Source organism: Coregonus clupeaformis, chromosome 31, assembly GCF_020615455.1.
Source record: "Coregonus clupeaformis isolate EN_2021a chromosome 31, ASM2061545v1, whole genome shotgun sequence".
NCBI classification, from domain to species: domain Eukaryota; kingdom Metazoa; phylum Chordata; class Actinopteri; order Salmoniformes; family Salmonidae; genus Coregonus; species Coregonus clupeaformis.
In genome coordinates, this window is record NC_059222.1 from 31288598 (window position 1) to 31312168 (window position 23571).

Consider the following 23571-nt stretch of genomic DNA (forward strand, 5'->3'; position numbering starts at 1 on the left):
ACCCGGTCAAACTTACCACTCATCGTCAGATCATAGTCAAGACGACCATATATTTGGAACCTGACTCCTGCCTCCGCTTCACTCCTGCCACCACCATCCTGCTCTCCACTACCGGACCTCTCTTTTGGACTCACCACGGACACTAGGACATTACGGTACCACACCTGCCCTGACCTGGATCTGTTACCCTCCCTGTAACCTGGACTTGCTCTTCCCCTATTATTGGAAACCTGGACTATTGAACATTTTAAATAAACCTGTTAAACCTTCTCTGGCTTGGTGTACTTGTCTGCATTTGGGTTCTAATACTGGTAAATCATAACACCCCAAGTCCAAAACAGACTATGGGAGGCGCACAGTACTACGTAGAGCCATAACTACATGGAACTCTATTCCACATCAAGTAACTGTGCCTGAGGGCACACATTTAATTTGTTGTGAAATCTGTTGTAAAATGTTTTTTAATTGTATATAACTGCCTTAATTTTGCTGGACCCCAGGAAGAGTAGCTGCTGCCTTGGTAGCAGCTAATGGGGATCCATAATACATGCAAATACAAATCCTGAATAGGCCTAATCATCTTATAAATTAATTCATAGTGCTTTATTACAAAGTATAATAAATAGACTACTAAGGTACTCAATAAATACTTTTCTTCTATCTAACACGTCCAGGCAGGAATGCATGATTCAAGATATTTTGATGTGCAACCTACACCTACTCATTCAAGGGTTTTTCTATATTTTTACTATTTTCTACATTGTAGAATAATAGTGAAGACATCAAAACTATGAAATAACACATATGGAATCATGTAGTAACCAAAAAAGTGTTAAACAAATCAAAATATATTTTATATTTGAGATTCTTCAAATAGACACCCTTTGCCTTGATGACAGCTTTGCACACTCTTGGCATTCTCTCAACCAGCTTCATGAGGTAGTCACCTGAGAATGCATTCCAATTAACAGGTGTGCCTTCTTTAAAGTTAATTTGTGGAATTTCTTTCCTCCTTAATGCGTTAGAGCCAATCAGTTGTCTTGTGACAAGGACAGAAGATAGCCATATTTGGTAAAACACCAAGTCCATATTATGGCAAGAACAGCTCAAATAAGCAAAGAGAAACGACAGTCCATCATTACTTTAAGACATGAAGGTCAGCCAATACGGAACATTTTTCTTCTTCAAGTGCAGTCGCAAAAACCATCAAGTGCTATGATGAAACTGGCTCTCGTGAGGACCACCACAGGAATGGAAGACCCAGAGTTACCTCTGCTGCAGAGGATAAGTTCATTAGAGGTACCAGCCTCAGAAACTGCAGCCGAAATGTTTCACAGTTCAAGTAACAGACACATCTCAACATCAACTGTTCAGAGGAGACTGTGAATCAGGCCTTCATGGTCAAATTGCTGCAAAGAAACCATTACTAATGGACACCAATAATAAGAAGAGACTTGCTTGGGCCAAGAAACACGAGCAATGGACATTAAACTGGTGGAAATGTGTCCTTTGGTCTGGAGTCCAAATTGGAGATTTTTGGTTCCAACCGCCGTGTCTTTGTGAGACGCAGTGTGGGTGAACGGATGATCTCTGCATGTGTATTTCCCACCGTAAAGCATGGAGGAGGAGGTGTTATGGTGTGGGGGTGCTTTGCTGGTGATACTGTCTGTGATTTATTTAGAATTCAAGGCACACTTGGAAAAGCATTCCAGGTGAAGCTGGTTGAGAGAATGCCAAGAGTGTGCAAAGCTGTCATCAAGGCAAAGGGTGTCTATTTGAAGAATCTCAAATATAAAATATATTTTGATTTGTTTAACACTTTTTTGGTTACTACATGATTCCATATGTGTTATTTCATAGTTTTGATGTCTTCACTATTATTCTACAATGTAGTAAATAATACAAATAAAGAAAAACCCTTGAATGAGTAGGTGTTCTAAAATGTTTGACCGGTAGTGTCTGTTGCCCTAAAAGTTGTGCAAGCTTGGTAGAATCGTATTCAAAACTATTCACAGCTGTAATGGTTGTAATGGCTGTCAAAGATGCTTCCATCAAATATTAACTCTGGGGTGTGAAGACATCCGCAATCAATACATCCTCATTTTTCATTTGTTTGTAATTTGGAAAATGTTCTATAATTTTTCTTTCACTTTGAAAACGTTGCGTAGATTATTAGGGCGAAAAAATCTAATGTAATCCTTTTTTTAGATTACATTTTAAGGCAGCAAATGTGAAGACTGTGCAAGGGGTGTGTAAACTCACTAGCAACTGTACATGTGTGGGAGCACACAAAATCAAATCAAATCACATTTTATTTGTCACATGCGCCGAATACAATACAACCTTACCATGAACTGCTTACTTACAAGCCCTTAACCAACAATGCATTTTTAAGAAAATAGAGTTAAGAAAATATTTACTAAATAAACTAAAGTAAAGGGGACTTGGGTTGATCATGATGAGCTAAGCCCCTCTCACTAATCTCAGTGTGTGTTGATGCTACAGTGGTTTAGCAGCAAAAACAATCAAACAAACAATGGTTTGTTTTATGGTTGGAGTTTTGTGTTAAGACAACGGTAAAGCGAAGGTATCACTTTTTCCTCTCTAGAATGCCCTACGTTCTACTTTTATACAAGGTTTTCCCATGTGTGGATGTGCATAATGTGTGTGTGTTTATGTGTGGCGGTGTGTGTGACTGGGTCTGTGTACAGCGTGTCTGTTGTATACCTGTTGGTCGACTCCCACTGCATCTAATCCATCATACATGATGTCCACCCAACCATCCTTAGAGGCCAGCACGAAGAGAGACATCAGAGCCTGAGAGAGAGAGAGAGAGAGAGAGAGAGAGAAGGGGAGAGAGAGAAGGGGAGAGAGAGAGAGAGAAGGGAGGTGATAGAAAGAGGGTCACAAACAAGGTTTCCACAAAGGCATTTTAGAAAGAAAGTGGTGAAGATACATTCCACTGCAAGTATTGAGAATCATACCTGTGCCAGGTTATCAAAGTTGTACTGCTGTCGAACCCATTTGTGGTTGGCCATTATACAGTCTGACTTGTTGGTGATGTTTCTCACGTCATCTCCCTGACACGCAAAGAACTTCCCCTTGAAGAGCTGGAGAGAAAGAAAAAAAATGTGCGCACACAAACAGACACACACACACACACACACACACACACACACACAGACGCCATGGTCACACTAATGCCATCATTATGGTAAATTCCAATTGCTCTACTTATTCCATGATAGGATTCCCTTGCATGTCCTCGCGTGATTGATAGGAGTGTAACTGACGCACAGCCATCATACAGTCTGACTTGTTAGTGACACACACACACACACACACACACACCCCACCCCACACCCCCAAACACACACACAGGTGACATGCAATGAACCCGAACAAAGATGATCTTATATCAGTACATTTGTAACAACCTAAATATTACAAAACTTCTATTCGATCAAATACGCTCACATAATTCAACACTCTTTAGACCTCCATACAAAAATGGGCTTGTCTCACTAGGACAGATTTTGGGCGGAGTAAATCCTCTCGCTCAGCCTCATCTTCTCTGACCCGGACCCCCAAGGACATCTAACTCGTTAGTGTAAATTGGACAATGGACTAACGGCCATGTCTTCTCCATCTATATGACTTGACAAGCAGGGCTGAGCCCTCACACCTGAGTTATAGCCCAGAAACGCCTGGAAGAGCACTTTTTCTGCTGACATGTCTCATGAAAAAAACTTTTTCTCAGAGGTGTTCCCTGATGTACGACCTAAGAGTCCTCTCAGGGGGTGATTGGAGAAGAGGGGGCTTATGGGTAATGCCATATTAGCCACTTGTCAGTTACAGTCCAGTGATAGTGTTGTCACTCTTATCCCAAAACCAGTCTGGTTTTAGAGCAAAACATAGTACAATCTCAGCTGCAACCAAGATAATCAGTGATCTTCAGGATGCACAGGACAACAAACTGCATTGTGTTTCACTTTTTATTGATTTATCAAAAGCCTTCTACACTGTTGACCAAGCCCTGTTGCTGCGTAGATTAGAAAAAAATTGTTTTGGTTCTGGAGCGTTGGATTGGTTCCAAAACTACCTCTCCGACAGAACACAGTGTGGCACAGAAGGGCATGAAGTTAGAGTTTCGACAGCTCACGAAAGGAGTCCCTCAAGGGTTCATTAAACGTAAGGCCCGCGGGGGGACTAAAACCAAATCTTGAGCAGCTCGCTAATAATAATCTAAATGAAAGCAAGACAGTCAGGGAGCATCAAAAATTCAAAAAACGATGGATAGAAGACCATTTTTTGCTAATTTTGACAGTGGAAATATAACAAATTTTCAGTGCGTCTCTCCGGACCTCGTTAAAGACTGAATGCAGCCCCCGGGGAAAAATGAGTTTGATACCCCTGAATTAGATCAGTGGTTCTCAATCCTGGTCCTGGGGACCCAAAGGGGTGCACATTTTTGTTTTTGCCCTAGTACTACACAGCTGATTCAAATGATCAACTCATCATCAAGCTTTGATGATTTGAATCAGGTGTGTAATACTAAGGCAAAAACTAAAAAGTGCATCACTTTGTGTCCCCCGGACCAGGATTGAGAACCACTGGGTTAGACGAAAAGATCCGTTTTAAACAGCACATTGAAAACGTGGAAAATAAACTGAAATTGGGTTTTTATTTTAGGAACAAATATATTTTTTCTATATCAGTTAGGAAGGATTTTGTGCAAGGGACATTTTTATCTGTGTTGGACTATGTTGACATGATTTACATGCGAGCCTCCGCCATTACCCTTAAGGAACTGGGCGTGATGTATCACGGAGTGCTTAGGTTCATAACTAATGCAAGACCACCCACCCATCACTGTAAACTACAGTACATGACATGGTGAAGTGTCCCTCCCTTCCTACCAGAAGGCTTAAGCAATGGTACATATTTGTGTCCAAGGCAGTGCTTGGGCTACTCCCATAATATCTTTGATCCTCGCTAACAACAACGTCACAATCCTACAGCCTCTGCTCTCAGTCAGTGCTCTCATTCATAGCTCTTCTGACAAGGACTGAAATGGGGAAGCAATCCTACAATGCTTCTTGGTCTTGGAACGAGCAATAAAAGACTATAAAACTGGAGGAGAGGGTGTCGCTGTCTGAGTTTAAAGCTCTGATAGAAGAAAATGTTATTGACCATTGTAATTGTTGTTTATGTATTGTATTGTGCTCTTGTGTTATGTGTACATGCTAACTACTTCCTGCTGACCTCATAGGTTTCTAACCACAAGGGTATTTTCCTGGTTAAATAAAGGTAAAACATTATTATAATAATAATAATAAACTCTCAGGTGGAGAGAAGAGTTTGGTGTGTATAAGGAGTAGAGATGAGTTCTCATACCAAAGTTATTAAGGTGTGAAAACTGCTTGAAAGAAAACATTTCCCTGACATTGGTTGGTTGATATTATTTTATTTTTTTGTATGGGTTGCATAAATTGTCTATTCTCACCTGTACTCCCAGGATACCAAAGATTATGAAGAAAGCGCAGCAGATGACCACGATGTTCCCGATAGGCTTCAGAGACGACATCAGAGTCTCCACTACCAGCTTCAGACCTGGGGCCCTGCTGATCACACTGGAAATCACGGAGAGACACAGAGGCACAATGTTAAACTTATAAGACTGATGAAGAGTGCAGGAGAGAGAGAAAGAGAGAGAGTTGTTTAGATCTGTTACAGAGCAGCCAGGCCAGATGGAGACGCAGGTGGCTCTCCCTCCACCTCTTCCCCTTCCCTTCTACTTCCTTCCACTTCCCCTTTCCCTTCGTCTCCTACCCCTCCGTCCTTCTTTCTGTCACAGCGAATCTGTGACGGTCAATTGCCCTCACCCCTCCAGTACCTCTTCCCCTCTCTCTCCCCCTAATCAGTATGTATCTGTACTATCTATCTGTCTGTCTCTTTACCTGTCTGTCTTTCTACCTCTCTGTCTTTCTACTTGTCTGTCTCTCTGTGAGGCTGCATGCTAAGCTCAGCTTTGTCTTCAGTCCAGTGGTCCCATATTCAGGGAGCAGGGAGGGGGAGTGAGAGGAAATCAATAGTTCATTAAGAGAAGGACTGAGAGAAGATATTTGGCGATAACACTGAGACTAAGACCAGATCAATAACACTGATCATCACACAGATATGGAGAAACACACTCCACTCGGACACACATAAGCATACAAGCACAAACGCAAACACACCCACTCCCCCAAACCACACCACTAGTGTAACAAATGTGGAATGACCATGAATTTAATATCTCTCTCTCTCTCTCTCTCTCTCTCTCTCTCTCCCCCTCCCTCCCTCCCTCTCTCTCTCTCTCTCTCTCTCTCTCTCTCTCTCTCTCTCTCTCTCTCTCTCTCTCTCTCTCTCTCTCTCTCTCTCTCTCTCTCTCTCTCTCTCTCTCTCTCTCTCTCTCTCTCTCTCTCTCTCTCTCTCTCTCTCTCTCTCTCTCTCTCTCTCTCTCTCTCTCTCTCTCTCTCTCTCTCTCTCTCTCTCTCTCTCTCTCTCTCTCTCTCTCTCTATGTGGTATACACTGAGTGTATGGTCGGGGCATGGCTCTACAAGGTGTCGAAAGTGTTCCACAGGGATGATGCCACATGTTGACTCCAATGCTTCCCACAGTTGTGCCAAGTTGTATGGATGTCCTTTTGGTGATGGACCATTCTTGATACACACAGGAAACTGTTGAGCATGAAAAACCCAGCAGCATTGCCGTTTTTGACACAAACCGGTGTGCCTGGCACCTACTACCATACCCCGTTCAAAGGCACTTACATATTTTGTCTTGCCCGTTCTCCCTCAGAATGGCACACATGCACAATCCATGTCTCAATTGTCTAAAGGCTGTATTTACCTGGTCAGTCTATGTCATGGAAAGATCAGGTGTTCACTTTAGTGTATATAAAACATTATATATTATTACACCTCCACAGCTACACAACAATCTGATTTTTACACCTCCACAGCTACACAACAATCTGATTATTACACCTCCACAGCTACACAACAATCTGATTATTATACTTCCACAGCTACACAACAATCAGAGGAGATTGTGTTTGCGAGAAAGTCCAGAGACAGAAAGAGAGAGAGAGAGAGAGAGAGAGAGAGAGAGAGAGAGAGAGAGAGAGAGAGAGAGAGAGAGAGAGAGAGAGAGAGAGAGAGAGAGAGAGAGAAGAGAGAGAGGAGAGAGAGAGAGAGAGAGAGAGAGAGAGAGACAAGAGAGAGCAAAGGAGAAGCAGGGGCAAGAAATTCAGCGAGTCCGCAGAGGATAGAAACTTGTCATCTTTGTTTGTACAGTTAAGTAGGGTCTCGCTCTCCTACCGTTCCCATGTCCTTGCTTATGTATCTAGCACAGTCAATCATGAATGTTTCTTCCCTCATTGTTTTCTAAGTCTGCATATAAAAGCTGTGATTTCTGCTCATGACACTCAAGACGCATCGTCTTTGGAACAAAAACATAGTTAGGGTATAGTCAAAGTGCTTGTTAGGGAGAGCCATGTATTTTATGACAAGTCAATACACACTGATGGTTATCGCAAGGACATACACCGAGCAAGACTCTTTCAATAATGTCTATTCATATGGAGAGAGAGAGAAGGAAAAAGTGAGAGTGAGAGAAAATTCCATTATCCAGGGCTATTCATACATAGTCATGTTGTCATCTTCATTTGGAACGTCACAAAAAGCCACAACGAGTGCTTGTGGAGCGGCCGCCACACATGCACTTTTCCTGTTTTCCCTCCCTCCCACGCTTGGAAGAAAGATGATAACAAGTAAAGCAATAAACGAGACGCTCATTCCCGAGCAGAGAACGACTGTGATTAAACGACTCCGAGCAAGGGATTGATGATGAAGGGGGAAGGAGAGATGGACAGAACGAGAGATGGATGGAGGGATGGATCGAGGGAGGTACTTTAGAGATGGAGGGAGAGGGGGAGGGAGAGATGGACAGAAAGAGAGATGGATGGAGGGATGGATAGAGGGAGGTACTTTAGAGATGGAGGGGAGAGGGGGAGGGAGAGATGGACAGAACGAGAGATGGATGGAGGGATGGATAGGAGGGAGGTACTTTAGAGATGGAGGGAGAGGGGGAGGGAGAGATGGACAGAACGAGAGATGGATGGAGGGATGGATAGAGGGAGGTACTTTAGAGATGGAGGGAGAGGGGGAGGGAGAGATGGACAGAACGAGAGATGGATGGAGGGATGGATAGAGGGAGGTACTTTAGAGATGGAGGGAGAGGGGAGGGAGAGATGGACAGAAAGAGAGATGGATGGAGGGGATGGATAGAGGGAGGTACTTTAGAGATGGAGGGAGAGGGGAGGGAGAGATGGACAGAACGAGAGATGGATGGAGGGATGGATAGAGGGAGGTACTTTAGAGATGGAGGGAGAGGGGGAGGGAGAGATGGACAGAACGAGAGATGGATGGAGGGATGGATAGAGGGAGGTACTTTAGAGATGGAGGGAGAGGGGGAGGGAGAGATGGACCCTACCCTACCCCTGCATTACTTCTCCTCTCTCTCTCCTCCTCTTCTCTTTCTATGTCTCCTCCCGTTCTCTCCAGATATGAAACATACCTTTCAATTTCACTCTGCTATTATATTCACTATGAAATTACCAGCACTTAGGTTTCTTACTGTGTTTGTGTCTTTTCCACTGGCTGAGTTTGAATCCACTCATTGTGAGACACTCTTCTGGATGAAATCATCAGTTAAGTGACTGGGATGTAAAATGCACATTTGAACCACATGAGTCAGGGAGTCATGCAGACACCTATGTTTGGAGGCTGTTTTCATTAATGTGGGAGTTAACGAGGCGTCCAGTCATGGGGCGAGGGGTACGAGGATAGAACCCCCCAGATAATTACATCACCTACTGGGAGAGACGGATGAGCCAAAACACACAGCTGACAGGGTCAACCGAGAGGGAAGACAGAGAGGATACATCAATAAACAACGTGGCTAACACTCCTGACCCCTGCCACCCTGGCATTTTGGAACAGTCTATCTTCCCTCTGGTTGCAGCTAGTTGTGAGAGAGCTAAGTTGACATAAGGTGACTTAAGGAGAAATAAAGGGGATGTAAGGTGACTTAAAGGGGACATTTAGGTGCTAACAACAGGATTCCCCGTGGTGAAGCCTGAACTGAGGTCACAGTCTTGATGGATGAACAGAGCAGTGTGTATGTGCCGCTTTAAACAAAGACACACACACACACTCCTCTCTGCTTCTGTAAAATGGCATCATTAATATCCCTAATGAGGAAAACCAACACACACACCTGCAGACAGAGACACAAATACACACACATGCACACACACATGCACTGGTATCTGGGACAATGTGAGTAGTTGGAGTAGAGTGTAGGATCTTTGTTTTCTTCTCTTCTTCTCTTTCCTGTCTTCCCTACTTTAGCATATCCTGTAAGCAGAGTGTTAGAACAGAAACGTCACTGAGGATGGATGAATGGATAAAAAGAGGAGTAAAGAGGAACAGGGACTCTTACTCACTGGCCGTAATGTATATAATGTCTGCCTCTAAGTGTGTGTGTGTGTGTGTGAACCCTACACACTCCAGTGCTTGAGGGGAAAACACAGACCGATAACTCATGTTTAATTCACACACTCTTCCCCTCTCCTCTCCTGAAACCAAACTAAAGCCTCTGAACTGACAAACTGAAAATCACACAAATAAATCACACAAGTACAATTCCAATGCTCTAGTGGGTTGCTCTTCTCCCTTTTGCTTGTGTGATAGTTTGAATGTGAAAAGGAATTGATCTGCATACTTTTTAGCTATTAATGCTGCAGTGTTTTGTCAAGCGTTGATATTCTCCATTATTTTAAATTTAGTCCTATGAGATGCTTGCCACACAAGCTCAGTTCAGAACACGTTAAGCCCTCGTTTTCAGAGCTCTCCTAGCGGCATAACTTTACCTCCCTGTCAAACTAACTGAACTTTCTCTGAGATGGCCTTCAGTACATCTATAGCTTTTGCTACAATATATCACAGAAACCCAGACCAGCATACTAATATTATGGCCTTTTCATGCTCCTCACCTCTCCTCAACTCTCCTCCCCTCCCCTCTTCTCCTCTCTTCTCGTCCGAGCATTGGGGTTTGAAAGCAAATTAATACACTCTTAGAAAAAAGGGTCAAAAAGGGTTCTTCGGCTGTCCCCATAGGAGAACCCAAAAAGGGCTCTTCAAAGGGTTATCCTATGGGGACAGCCAAATAACCCTTTTAGGTTCTAGATAGCACCTTTTTTCTAAGAGTGTACTCTCAAAGGATATATTATTATTTTATTATTTCCTGATCGGAGAGATCAGCTGTAGCGTCAGCGGAACAGAGAGAACACCAGCTTAACGTTTTTCTCTCTTCGTTTCTTTATCCATCGCCCCTTCTCTCGCTCTCCCTCAATGTTGCTCTCTTTCTATCCTCTGTCTCTCTTGCGCACTCTTCCTGCCAGCTCCAAGTCAAGATCTTACTAAAGTGTTAAAACTGACAGTAAACTTGAATAAATACATTAACTACATATTCCTTTATGTGTGTAATTTCTTCTAATACCATTACAGTATAAAGCAGCCATACCTTTCTCCAGACTTCAGTAAGGATTAGGTTAACACAACTCTAATAAAGAACTGTACATTCTGAAAGTATTCAGACCCCTTCACTTTTTCCACATTTTGTTAAGTTACAGCCTTATTCTAAAATGAATTAAATTGTTTTTTTCCTCATCAATCTACACATAATGACAATGCGAAAACAGGTTTGTCAGTGCATGTCAGAGCAAAAACCAAGCCATGAGGTCGAAGGAATTGTCTGTAGAGCTCAGAGACAGGATTGTGTCGAGGAACAGATCTTGGAAAGGGTATCAAATAATTGATGCAGCATTGAAGGTCCCCAAGAACACAGTGGCTTCCATCATGCTTAAATGGAAGAAGTTTGGAACCACCAAGACTCTTCCTAGAGCTGGCCGGCCGGCCAAACTGAGCAATCGGGGGAGAAGGGCCTTGGTCAGGGAGGTGACCAAGAACCCGATGGGCACTCTGACAGAGTTCCAAAGTTCCTCTGTGGAGATGGGAGAAACTTCCAGAAGGATAACCATCTCTGCAGCACTTCACCAATCAGGCCTTTATGGTAGAGTGGCCAGACGGAAGCCACTCCTCAGTAAAAGGCATATGACACTGTAGAACTCTCTAGATAAAAGGAATCTTGGTTTGGAGACAGGGATTGTAGATTCCATTTCACTAGAGGTCAGGGGTCATAATTGATAGGGGTCAGGTAGGAGATTGAAGTGGATATCCTCAGAGTTTTGTGGGTAAATTGGGCAGGAAAAATGAATATTTGATTTGTGTGCTCTTCCTGAGATGTTGATAAATATTTTAGTGCAGGCAAAGCCTCAAGAGCTTCACGAGAGGAGAGACACGAGGTAAGAGAAAAACACACACACACACACACACTGAGCCGCACGACAACAAACACAAACACACACCGACAGGATTACTAAAAAATACAACTTTTACATTACCAAGTAGTTTACCAATAAAATGGTCTGACGGTAACGTGGACATAAATATAGATAAGATCTTGCTAGCATGGAAAGGAAAATACCTGTCTGTTTGTAGAAAAATCACCCTGATTAACTCTTTAGTTCTATCCCAGTTTACGTATTTGCTTATGGCCTTGCGACACTTTTTAAATTATATGAGCAAAAAGCAAGACAAAATTAAATGGGCCTATTTATATAATGAATATGAATTCGGCGGGCAGAAAGTATTAAATATTAAAGCATTAGACCTGTCATTAAAGGCTTCAGTCATACAAAAGTTCCACTTAAATCCGAACTGGTTCTCTAGCAGATTAGTAAGAATGCTCTACCCAAAATTAAAATCAAATAATTGCAGCATTACTGCAAAAATGGAAGAGGCAAGTGGAAGGGGGAAAAAGTAAGGAACTTGTATGTCGGCCCTGCATTAAAGACCAAAATTGGTTAAAGAAAATTGTGATAAATAAAAAAGTATACCAGTTTCATTTAAGGACCAAAAAATGTACAGCTGTGCCATATAGATTGCAAAATAGTTGGGAAGAGATTTTCGATGTACCGATTCCATGGCACATGTTTTATAAACTGATACACAAAACTACGCCGGATTCAAAACGTAGAGTTTTTCCATTTCAATTATTTTACTAAATTACTGCAACCAATATAATGTTATTTATATGGGGGATACAATCTTCCCAGCTCTGCAGATTTTGCTGCGAAGAGACAGAATCATTCGATCATTTGTTTTGGTACTGTACATATGTAGCTTGTTTTTGGTCGCAGGTTCCGGAATGGCTGAAGAATTGCAACATTTACCTGGAGGTAATTCTGCAAATAGCACTGCTGTGTGATTTGAAAAGTAAAAGTCAATCGATCAATAATATAATAATACTCTTAGCAAAAATGTTTATCTTTAATTGACAATCTTTAGAAACTATGAGAATAGAAAGTTTCAGAACTTTTGTGGAACATCACAGCACAGTTAACAAATACATGGCAAATAGAAATCAAAACTGGATGGTCTTCAGAGATAGATGGGAGGGTTTGAGGGTAGCTGAAGGATGGGAATAAAAACGAACAAAAGAGAACTATTGTAAAATATACTGTGTCCGTAAAATGTATATAGTATGTATAAGCTGGAAGTAGAAGCCTAAATGTTGTTCTCCATTAGTTTACTCCAATTAGGGGAGGGGTGGTAGGGTTAGGGGAAAATAATACAGGAAAATATACAATACCAGTCAAAAGTTTGGACACACCTACTCATTCAAGGGTTTTACTATATTTTTACTATTTTTTACATTGTAGAATAATAGTGAAGACATCAAAATATATTTTATATTTGTTTGCCTTGATGACAGCTTCCACACTCTTGGCATTCTCTCAACCAGCTTCATGAGGTAGTCACCTGGAATGCATTTCAATTAACAGGTGTGCCTTGTTAAAAGTACATTTGTGGAATTTCTTTCCTTCGTAATGCGTTTGAGCAATCAGTTGTGTTGTGACAAGTTAGGGGTGGTATACAGAAGATAGCCCTATTTGGTAAAATATCAAGTCCATATTATGGCAAGAACAACTCAAATAAGCAAATAGAAACAACAGTCGATCATTACTTTAAGACATGAAGGTCAGTCAATGCGGAACATTTCAAGAACTTTGAAAGTTTCTTCAAGTGCGGTCACAAAAACCATCAAGCGCTATGATGAAACTGGCTCTCATGAGGACCACCACAGGAAAGGAAGACCCAGAGTTACCTCTGCTGAAGAGGATAAGTTCGGCAATTAACTGCACCTCAGACTGCAGCCCAAATAAATGCTTCACAGAGTTCAAGTAACAGACACATCTCAACATCAACTGTTCAGAGGAGACTGTGTGAATGAGGCCTTCATGGTCGAATTGTTGCAAAGAAACCACTACTAAAGGACACCAATAAGAAGAAGAGACTTGCTTGTGCCAAGAAACACGAGCAATGGACATTAGACCGGTGAAATTTGTCCTTTGGTCTGATGAGTCCAAATTTGAGATTTATGGTTCCGACCGCCGTGTCTTTGTGAGACGCAGAGTAGATGAACGGATTATCTCCGCATGTGTGGTTCTCACCGTGAAAAATGGAGGAGGAGGTGTGATGGTGTGGGGGTGCTTTGCTAGTGACACTATTGGTGATTTATTTAGAATTCAAGTCACACTTAACCAGCATGGCTACAACAGCATTCTGCAGCGATACGCCATCCCATCTGGTTTGCGCTTAGTGGGACTAACATTTGTTTTCAACAGGACAATGACCCAAAACACACCTCCAGGCTGTGTAAGGGCTATTTGACCAAGAAGGAGAGTGATGGAGTGCTACATCAGATGACCTGGCCTCCACAATCACCCGACCTCAACCAAATTGAGATGGTTTGGGATGAGTTGGACTGCAGAGTGAAGGAAAAGCAGCCAACAAGTGCTCAGCATATGTGGGAACTACTTCAAGACTGTTGGAAAAGCATTCCTCACTAAGCTGGTTGAGAGAATGCCAAGAGCGTGCAAAGCTGTCATCAAGACAAAGGGTGGCTACTTTGAAGAATCTCAAATATAAAATATATGTTGATTTGTTTAATATGATTCCATATGTGTTATTTCATTGTTTTGATGTCTTCACTATTATTCTACAATGTAGAAAATAGTAAAAATAAAGAAAAACCCTTGAATGAGTAGGTGTGTCCAAACTTTTGACTGGTAATGTATATATTTACAAAAAAAAAGGTATATGGGGGATTGTAAATGATGCAGACAATTACATTGATGGAAGCCACAATCTATCTGTAATATTAAAGCTGATCTACCACCTTAGAAAAAAACTACACACACACTGACAGGGCATGTATCATTCAGACATCTGAGGGATATGGGAGGTGAAACCTTCTCAGAAACATTGATGCATCTTCCCTTTCACACACACACACACACACCAAAATGCACAACACACACACACTACTCTTTGGGGCGTCGTGAACCATTCTCAGAGGAAGAAAACACAGCAAGACACAGCTACAGAAAGTTAAAGTCAGAGTTTTTTCTATTTTATTCCCAACCACGGCTTAAAACCACACACTACCATTCAACATGTACATGTTTTAAGTAGCTTTAACTGCTGCAGTTCTCCTAGTGTCTGGGAGATATTAGGATGGAACGATATTGGCAAAAAATCTAATTTGTAATCAGATTACAATATTTTTGCTGGTAACATAATGGATTACAGTTACAGTGTTTTTGTAATCTGTTACTTACCAACACTGTATGCGGAAAAAGGACCCATAATGACTAAAATAACCCTTTGAGCCCTTCAATGGTTCTTTGCTGTTCACAAAAGGGTTCTTTGCTCTTTTAGTAATCATTTGAATGTAGGGGCTAATATTTTGCGGCATGGTTTGCTCACGGCTCTTTTTGTGCAACCGTGAGTGAGAGTGTCATTCCAGTTGATCTAATCTGTTGTATTGTGTCATTACATCTTATATATGACTATGGCCAGTGACGGTGTCTTGTGAAATATTTATGTATGGCCTTGTGTCAATTGAGAACGGTGTCTTGTGAAAGATTTATGTATGGCCTTGTGTCAATTGAGAACGGTAGACTAAGTCAGCGGTTCTTAATTCTCTCATCAGGGACCCCCAGCTGTTCCTGAGCTAGCACACCTAATTCAACTTGTCAGTTAAAACAATAATAAGACCTATGGAATTTTAACAATATAATATTCCTAACCAGAATAGAAAACCCTGTAGGTTTCTTCAAAAGGATCTACAAAGCATCTTTGAGATTGAGACATGTTCTTTATAGAACCGTTCTCCATAAAGGTTCTATAAAGAACCATAAAAAAGTGTTCTATATAGCACCTAAAAGGGTTGTAACCATAGCGGAACCCTTTTTTGGTGTTATATAGAACCTTTTTTTATGGTTCTTTATAGAACCCTAAAACTCAACTCTGGACCTCAAAGCCAGTTCTACTGCATTTTTGTATTGTTCCCCTCTAATCATGGACTGATTTAGACCTGGGACACCAGGTGCTTGCAATTAATTATCAGGTAGAACAGAAAACACACAGGTCCCGGACCTCGTAGGGTAAGAGTTGAATACCCCTCTTATAGAACCTTAGGAAATGTTTTTTTATAGCACCATAAAGGTTCCATTTAGACCTTCAAAAAAAGGTTATATAAAGCACCAAAAAGGAATCTGCTATGGTTACAAGCCAAAGAACCCTTATTTGGTATTATATATAACCTTTTTTTTTGTGTGTAGTGGATAGACCATATGGTTCAAGAAAATAGCCTAATTAATGAAAAAAACATCTAATCCACAATGGCATTATTTTAAATGAACTCTGTAACTCGTCCAACAATTTACTTTTTTCACCACTGCCACCAGTTTGGCATCAAAACATTCACAACAAAGACCTATTGACATAATAAAATAAATACAACTGTGTAAAAAATATCAAGGATATTTCAGGCAGAAACCCTCATACTAAACACCAATGGTACTCACTAAGTTGATGGGTTATATTTAGCATAATGTTTTATAGCTTTGTCATTACATTTTGTATGTTAGTGGGAAGCAGCCACAAGAGTAGAAATTTAAAAAATGAAATAAACTATAAAAAACGGACGTTACACACGACTGAGATACATTTAAAATATTACATGCGATATGGAGCTCTTGCAATATGGATATTGTACATGTCAATATTGCGATTTCGATGTGAATTTGATTAATTGCGCAGGCCTAAGCGATACAGTATGTGAAGTTAGTACAGTATACGGTATCTGAGGAAAGTCTCACACACTGTTGGCTGGTAGATGTATTGTACTGTTTTGGGAACAGGTCTTTTATGGTATTGTGAGGAAGTGCGTATATGTGTTTTGTGTGTGTGTGTGTGTGTGTGTGTGTGTGTGTGTGTGTGTGTGTGTGTGTGTGTGTGTGTGTGTGTGTGTGTAAGTGAGTGTATATGCGTGTTTGTGTTTGTGTGGGTCCGCTGTTTGTATAACTCACCGTAGTGGCCTGAGCGTCCGTAGTAAGCGCAGCACTCTGAGCATGCCCAGTATCTTAGGGCTGCTGTTTGATACCAATGAGACCAGGATATCTATGGCTGAGATCATCACTAAAATCCCATCTAGAATGTTCCAGCTGCTCCTCAGGTAGGCCTTATCACCTAATAACCAGCCCAGTGCAGCCACCTGAGAATACACACAGACACTTGGTTAACAACATACATGCTACACACTTACATTCACATACAAACAAAGACAGTAATGCACACGCATATACACAAACACACATAGTCAAAGCAGTCAAGCAGAGAGGCACCTCTGGAGTTGTGCTAAGTAAATTAGGCCAAGCCAAGGGAGATACAAACTTTTGTCGTTGAAGACTTTTCTTCTCTCTGTATTTCAATCTACAAAAATGACTGAGACATAACAATAACCCATAGAAACTGCATCTCAACTAGGCAGCCGGATGGCTTCATTTGCATATGTTGTGCCTCGTCAGAGCGTTAAGGCATGAATCTATATATAACCAGGCAGTATCAAAGAGAATGATCAAACCCCTGATGAACAAAGACGTGTCGAGGTTACAAAGCCTTTGGTTCCTATGCCCCTGTCAGTTTCCCCCAGACATCTGACTTTCTGTGTGTGACGTTAATTAACCTCCCCCGAGCCCCATTATTCCTGGGCATGATTTCCATTTTGTGTGTCTGCCCACAACGTGTGTGCGTGCGTGTGTGTGAGCCCTGTCATTGAGTTGGGCACCAGAATAGAAATTGAGGTCTTAGTGAGTGACACCTGTGAACTTTCTCTAGCCCTCACCCTTCCTCACCCCTCCCTAACACTGCCACAAGCCTCTATACGTAGACATGACCCTCCATTCAAAGCCAGGCCATTTGAATATCGGCTAGACAATCCTTTCCTTAGTATTATTAACAGGTGTCTCTCTCTCTTTGTGTGTGTGTATGTGTGTGTGCAAGCATTCACTCCCATTCGTGTGAGTGTGTGTTTGAGGCTTACCGAGGTATCACACTGAAAACCGGTTTTCTTAAAGGTTTTGTGTCTGTCTTAATGAGAGTGAAACAGTAGAGCTGAAGATCAATCATTTGGAGGTGGGCCGTGTCTTAATGTATTTCTGTCATCTTAGCTATCTAACGTACTTCAGGTACTTCAGGTATTTCAGGTACTTCAGGTACTTCAGGTATTTCAGGTATTTCAGGTACTTCAGGTACTTCAGGTACTTCAGGTATTTCAGGTATTTCAGGTACTTCAGGTACTTCAGGTACTTCAGGTACTTCAGGTATTTCAGGTACTTCAGGTACTTCAGGTATTTCAGGTACTTCAGGTATTTCAGGTACTTCAGGTACTTCAGGTACTTCAGGAACTTCAGGTATTTCAGGTACTTCAGGTACTTTGTTAGGCTCTATTTTCTCATCTCACTCTAAATGGTGACCGTTATGAAACACTGAAATGGTACTTCCGTTCCCCTCCCCCTTCTCGCTTTCTTTCTATTTCTTCAAATAAGCTTTGGGGCAGAATGAACACAGAAACCACTGATGGATATGAGGCTTACAAGAAGTCCTAATAGGAGTAGGATAAAGTTTACCACGAGACACTGATCTAAGGTCAGTTTGGCATTTTTTCACTCTTACTGTAAAGATTAGGATTCGGGTAAGATAAGCTGATACTAGATTTGTGCTTACGGGCAACTTCTACGTAACATGTCCTGATATCAGCCAGAGAGCGTAGAGATTTAACCTGGCCATGTGGATTATACCAGACCTATGGAGGCCTTAACTATAGCCCTGAGGCACAGTTATCAGTGTGTCTTCCTGGGTAGGAGAGTGTGGGTTTACTCGCTGGTAGGGTCTGTCTCCGTGGTCCCCTCTTACCTTGACTGTCATCTCAGCCACGAAGATCGCTGTGAAGATGTAGTTGGATAAGGTGAGGAAGATGCGCTCCTGCAGATAGAGAGAGACAAAGACAGAGAGAGAGATAGAGAGAGAAAGAAAGAAAGAGAGAGAGAGAGATAAAGACAGGAAGAGAAGAGAGGAAGAGAGAGAGAGAGAGTGAGGTCATGAGCAGATGAGCTCCTAAATCTTTCAGCATGTTTGTACAAAAATATTTGTATAAACGTGTTTTTTTTACAAGGACATATACAGGATACTACCCTCCACAACATAACCTTCACTTCAAATCAAAACTCCAAACCTACACCCTGATTTTGGACAAAATTACCTGGAAGGATTCTGGAAGGATTGTTATTACCAAGGATTCTTACTGCTAAGGACTATCCAGTAAACTTTCTGACAATCCAGCAACCGGCAAAAGAAGCACTACAGAAACCCAAAAATATCATCCAACCTGGAACTGAGTAAGTAATGTCCAGTCTGAAACTACTTTGAAGGCCTGGAATGAAAATAAAATTACAATAATCTCTAGATTTTTTACTTTATAAAGACTGAATGCTAAGTTAAAAGGCTACCAAGTTTGCTAGGAAAGAAAAGACCCGGCTGCAACATTAACTAGCACTGAAGTGTGAAGTGAGAGATGTGAAGTCCCTGTGCCCAACAATGGCAGCAGAGTTCCTCCCCCACCCAAATGCAGAGGCCTCTTTGGCCCAGTGCTCCATGGCTTCCCTCTGTGCAGAGGTCACCACAGTACCCCTTGGATATAAAAACTGACAAGGCACGGAAAGAGTACAAAGAGAAGCTCCTCATGGACAATCCAGAGACACTTTTTGCTGACTGCTACAAAAATGGGAACATAAGCAACCTAATGTTCCACACAGACAATCCCTGGGCATGGCACACAGCTATAAGAGCACACTACCCCTCTTTTAAGAGAGAGGGTATTGGCGGAGGGTGGAAAATCAAAATACTGGAAAACGAGGACCTTGAGACTGAGACAACCTCTGTCAACCTGTACAAGAATGGAACAGTGATGGTGCAAGGCAACTTACATTTCAAAAAGGACTTCCACAGAATCAAAGCGAGAGCACGACAGGAGAAGCTTTCTCTTGGTGACGACTACACCACCCCGAGTGAGTCTGATCACACCTCTTCAAACTGTTATGCAGACAAGGATAGTCACCCCCCCCCCAGCACTGAACACACCCAGGTCCCACAACTGCACTGCTCCTCCATCATTGAGAGGGATACATTCACAGAGCTGGAGAGAGACAAGGTGGAGCTCAGAGAGCTAGTACATACACTACAGACAGCACAGACACACAAAACAGACCAGCTCAACACCACCCCCCCTACATTACCCAGAGGGCTGAAGGTGGAGATAGACGGCTGTCTGAGAGAGCTGGCTGCACTCCGGTCTGAGGTGAGAACTTAAGGAGGAGAGAGAGGAACACATGGCACAGCTAACAGCACTGCAGGAGGGGGTGAGACAGCTGAGGTGTGAGACAGCTGAAGTGGGACAATCAACCACTCATGAGAGAGCTAGCCATCCCCTCAGAGAAGCCAAAATAACAGCCCACATCAGACCTCGACCACAGCCTTAACACCACAGCAGAACAGACAAGGCAGGATACACCAACCCAGTAGACTCCCCCCTGAACTGCAAAAACTGTTTTTGCTTTGTCTTTATGGGGCATTGTGTGTAGATTGATGAGGAAAATGTTTTAATTCGATCCATTTTAGAATAAGGCTGTAACGTAACAAAATGTGGAAATATTCAAGGGGTATGAACACTTTCCAAATGCACTGTATATCCCCCCAATAGAATCCCCATACTTTAACGATGACAGCTTCTCCATCCTACAGGGGGAGATCAACCATTTCCAGGCCCAGGGACATGTACTAGTCTGTGATGACCTAAATTCCAGAACTGGACAAGAACCTGACACTCTTAACACACAGGGGGACAAACCCCTACCTGAAGGTGACAGCATTCCCTCAAAAATATGCCCCCCTAGACACAACTATGACAAAACAACCAACAAAAACAGGTCACAACTGCTGCAGCTCTGTCGCACGCTGGGTCTTTACATAATCAATGGTATGCTTCGAGGGGACTCTTACGGTAGGTACACCTATAGCTAATCCCTTGGCAGTAGTACTGTAGATTACTGACCTCAACCCAGAGTCTCTCAGAGTGTTTACAGTCAGCCCACTGACACCCCTGTCAGATCACAGCAAAATCACAGTCTACTTGAACAGAGCAATACTCAATCAAGAGGTACCAAAGCCAAAGGAACTGCATAATATTATGAAATGCTATAGATGGAAGGAAAGTAGTGTAGAAACCTACAAAAAAAACAATTAGGCAACAACAAATTCAATCCATTCTAGACAACCTCCTGGTCAAAATGTTTCACTGTAATAGTGAAGGTGTAAACTTAGCAGTAGAAAACCTAAAAAGTATATTTGACCTCTAAGCTTCCCTATCAAATCTAAAAATTTCAAGCAGACAACATAAGAAAAAGAACAACAATGACAAATGGTTTGATGAAAAATCCAAAACCTAAGAAAGAAATTGAGAAACCTATCCAACCAAAAACATAGAGACCCAGAAAACTTGAGCCTACGCCTTCACTATGGTGAATCACTAAAACAATACAGAAATACACTACGGAAAAAGAAGGAACAGCACGTCAGAAATCAGCTCAACGTAATTGAAGAATCCATAGAATCTAACCACTTCTGGGAAAATTGGAACACACTAAACAAACAACAACACAAAGAGTTATCTTTCCAAAACGGAGATGTATAGATAAACCACTTCTCCAATCTTTTTGGCTCTATAACAAAGATCAAACAGCAAAAACATATACATGATCAAATACAAATCTTAGAATCAATTATTAAAGACTATCAGAACCCACTGGATTCTCCAATTACATTGAATGAACTACAGGACAGAATACAAACCCTCCAAACCAACAAGGCCTGTGGTGTTGATAGTATCCTAAATTAAATGATAAAATATACAGACCACAAATTCCAATTGGCTATACTTAAACTTTTTAACTTCATCCTCAGCTCTGGCATCTTCCCCAATACTTGGAACCAAGGACTGATCACCCCAATCCACAAAAGTGGAGACAAATTTGCCCCCAATAACTACTGTGGGATATGCGTCAACAGCAACCTTGGGGAAATCCTCTGCATTATCATTAACAGCAGACTCGTACATTTCCTCAGTGGAAACAATGTACTGAGCAAATGTCAAATTGGCTTTTTACCAAATTACCATAGGACACACCACGTATTCACCCTGCACACCCTAATTGACAAACAAACAAACCAAAACAAAGGCAAAGTCTTCTCATGCTTTGTTGATTTCAAAAAGCTTTTGACTCAATTTGGCATGAGGGTCTGCTATACAAATTGATGGAAAGCGGTGTTGGGGAAAAACATGCATCATAAAATACATGTACACAATCAAAAAGTGTGCGATAAAAAAAAAAAACTTTTATTTCCACAGGGCCGTGGGGTGAGATAGGGATGCAGCTTGAGCCCCACCCTCTTCAACATATATATCAACGAATTGGCGAGGGCACTAGAACAGTCTGCAGCACCCGGCCTCACCCTACTAGAATCTGAGGTCAAATGTCTACTGTTTGCTGATGATCTGGTGATTCTGTCCCCAACCAAGGAGGGCCTACAGCAGCACCTAGATATTCTGCACAGATCAGACCTGGGCCCTGACAGTAAATCTCAGTAAGACAAAAATAATGGTGTTCCAAAAAAGGTCCAGTTGCCCTAGAGCACACAAAAAACTATACGTACATCGGCCTAAACATCAGTGCCACAGGTAACTTCCACAAAGCTGTGAACAACCTGAGAGACAAGGCAAGAAGGGCCTTCTACGCCATCAAAAGGAACATGAAATTCGACATACCAACTAGGATTTGGCTAAAAATACTTGAATCAGTTATAGAACCCATTGCCCTTTATGGTTGTGAGGTCTGAGGTCTGCTCACCAACCAAGAATTCACAAAATGGGACAAACAACAAATTAAGACTCTGCATGCAGAATTCTGCAAATATATCCTCAGTGTACAACGTAAAACACCAAATAATGCATGCATTGCAGAATTAGGCCGATACCCGCAAATGATCAAAATCCAGAAAAGAAACGTTAAATTCTACAACCACCGAAAAGGAAGCGATTCCCAAACCTTCCATAAAAAAGCCATCACCTACAGAGAGATGAACCTGAAGGAGAGTCCCCTAAGCAAGCTGGTCCTGTGGCTCTGTTCAAAAACACAAACAGAGCTCCAGGACAGCAACACAATTAGACCCAACCAAATTATGAGAAAACAAAAATATAATTACTTGACACATTGGAAATAATTAACAAAAAAACGGAGCAAACTAGAATGCTATTTGTTCCTAAACAGAGAGTACACAGTGGTAGAATACCTGACCACTGTGACTGACCCAAAATTAAGGAAAGCTTTGACTATGTACAGAGTCAGTGAGCATAGCCTTGCTATTGAGAGAGGCCGCCGTAGGCAGACCTGGCTCTCAAGAGAAGACAGGCTATGTTCACACTGCCCACAAAATGAAGTAATAATATAATATGCCATTTAGCAGACGCTTTTATCCAAAGCGACTTACAGTCATGTGCGCATACATTTTTACGTATGGGTGGTCCCGGGGATCGAACCCACTACCCTGGCGTTACAAGCGCCATGCTCTACCAATTGAGCTACAGAGGACCACAAGTGAAACTGAGCTGTACTTCCTAACCTCCTGCTAAATGTATGACCATATTAGAGCCAAATATTTCCCTCAGATTACACAGACCCACAAAGAATTTGAAAACAAATCCAATTTTGATAAACTTCCATATCTATTGGGTGAAATACCAGTGTGCCATTACAGCAGCAATATTTGTGACATGTTGCCACAAGAAAAGGGCAACCAGTGAAGAACAAACACCATTGTAAATACAACCCAGATGTATGCTTATTTATTTTCCCTTTTGTACTTTAACTATTTGCACAT

The 23571-nt window shown here is 41.8% G+C and overlaps 1 protein-coding gene across 1 annotated transcript in view; it reads right to left on the minus strand.

Annotated features, from left to right (window-relative positions):
* Positions 1-23571, minus strand: part of cacna1g (calcium channel, voltage-dependent, T type, alpha 1G subunit) — a 158381-nt gene that overhangs the window by 38223 nt on the left and 96587 nt on the right. The window contains exons 19-23 of the mRNA XM_041858665.2: positions 18496-18564; positions 16611-16795; positions 5507-5633; positions 2985-3110; positions 2728-2817 (exon numbers count right to left, since the gene is read on the minus strand). Of these exons, the coding sequence (XP_041714599.2) occupies positions 2728-2817; positions 2985-3110; positions 5507-5633; positions 16611-16795; positions 18496-18564 (597 nt within the window). The remainder of the gene's footprint in view (positions 1-2727; positions 2818-2984; positions 3111-5506; positions 5634-16610; positions 16796-18495; positions 18565-23571) is intronic.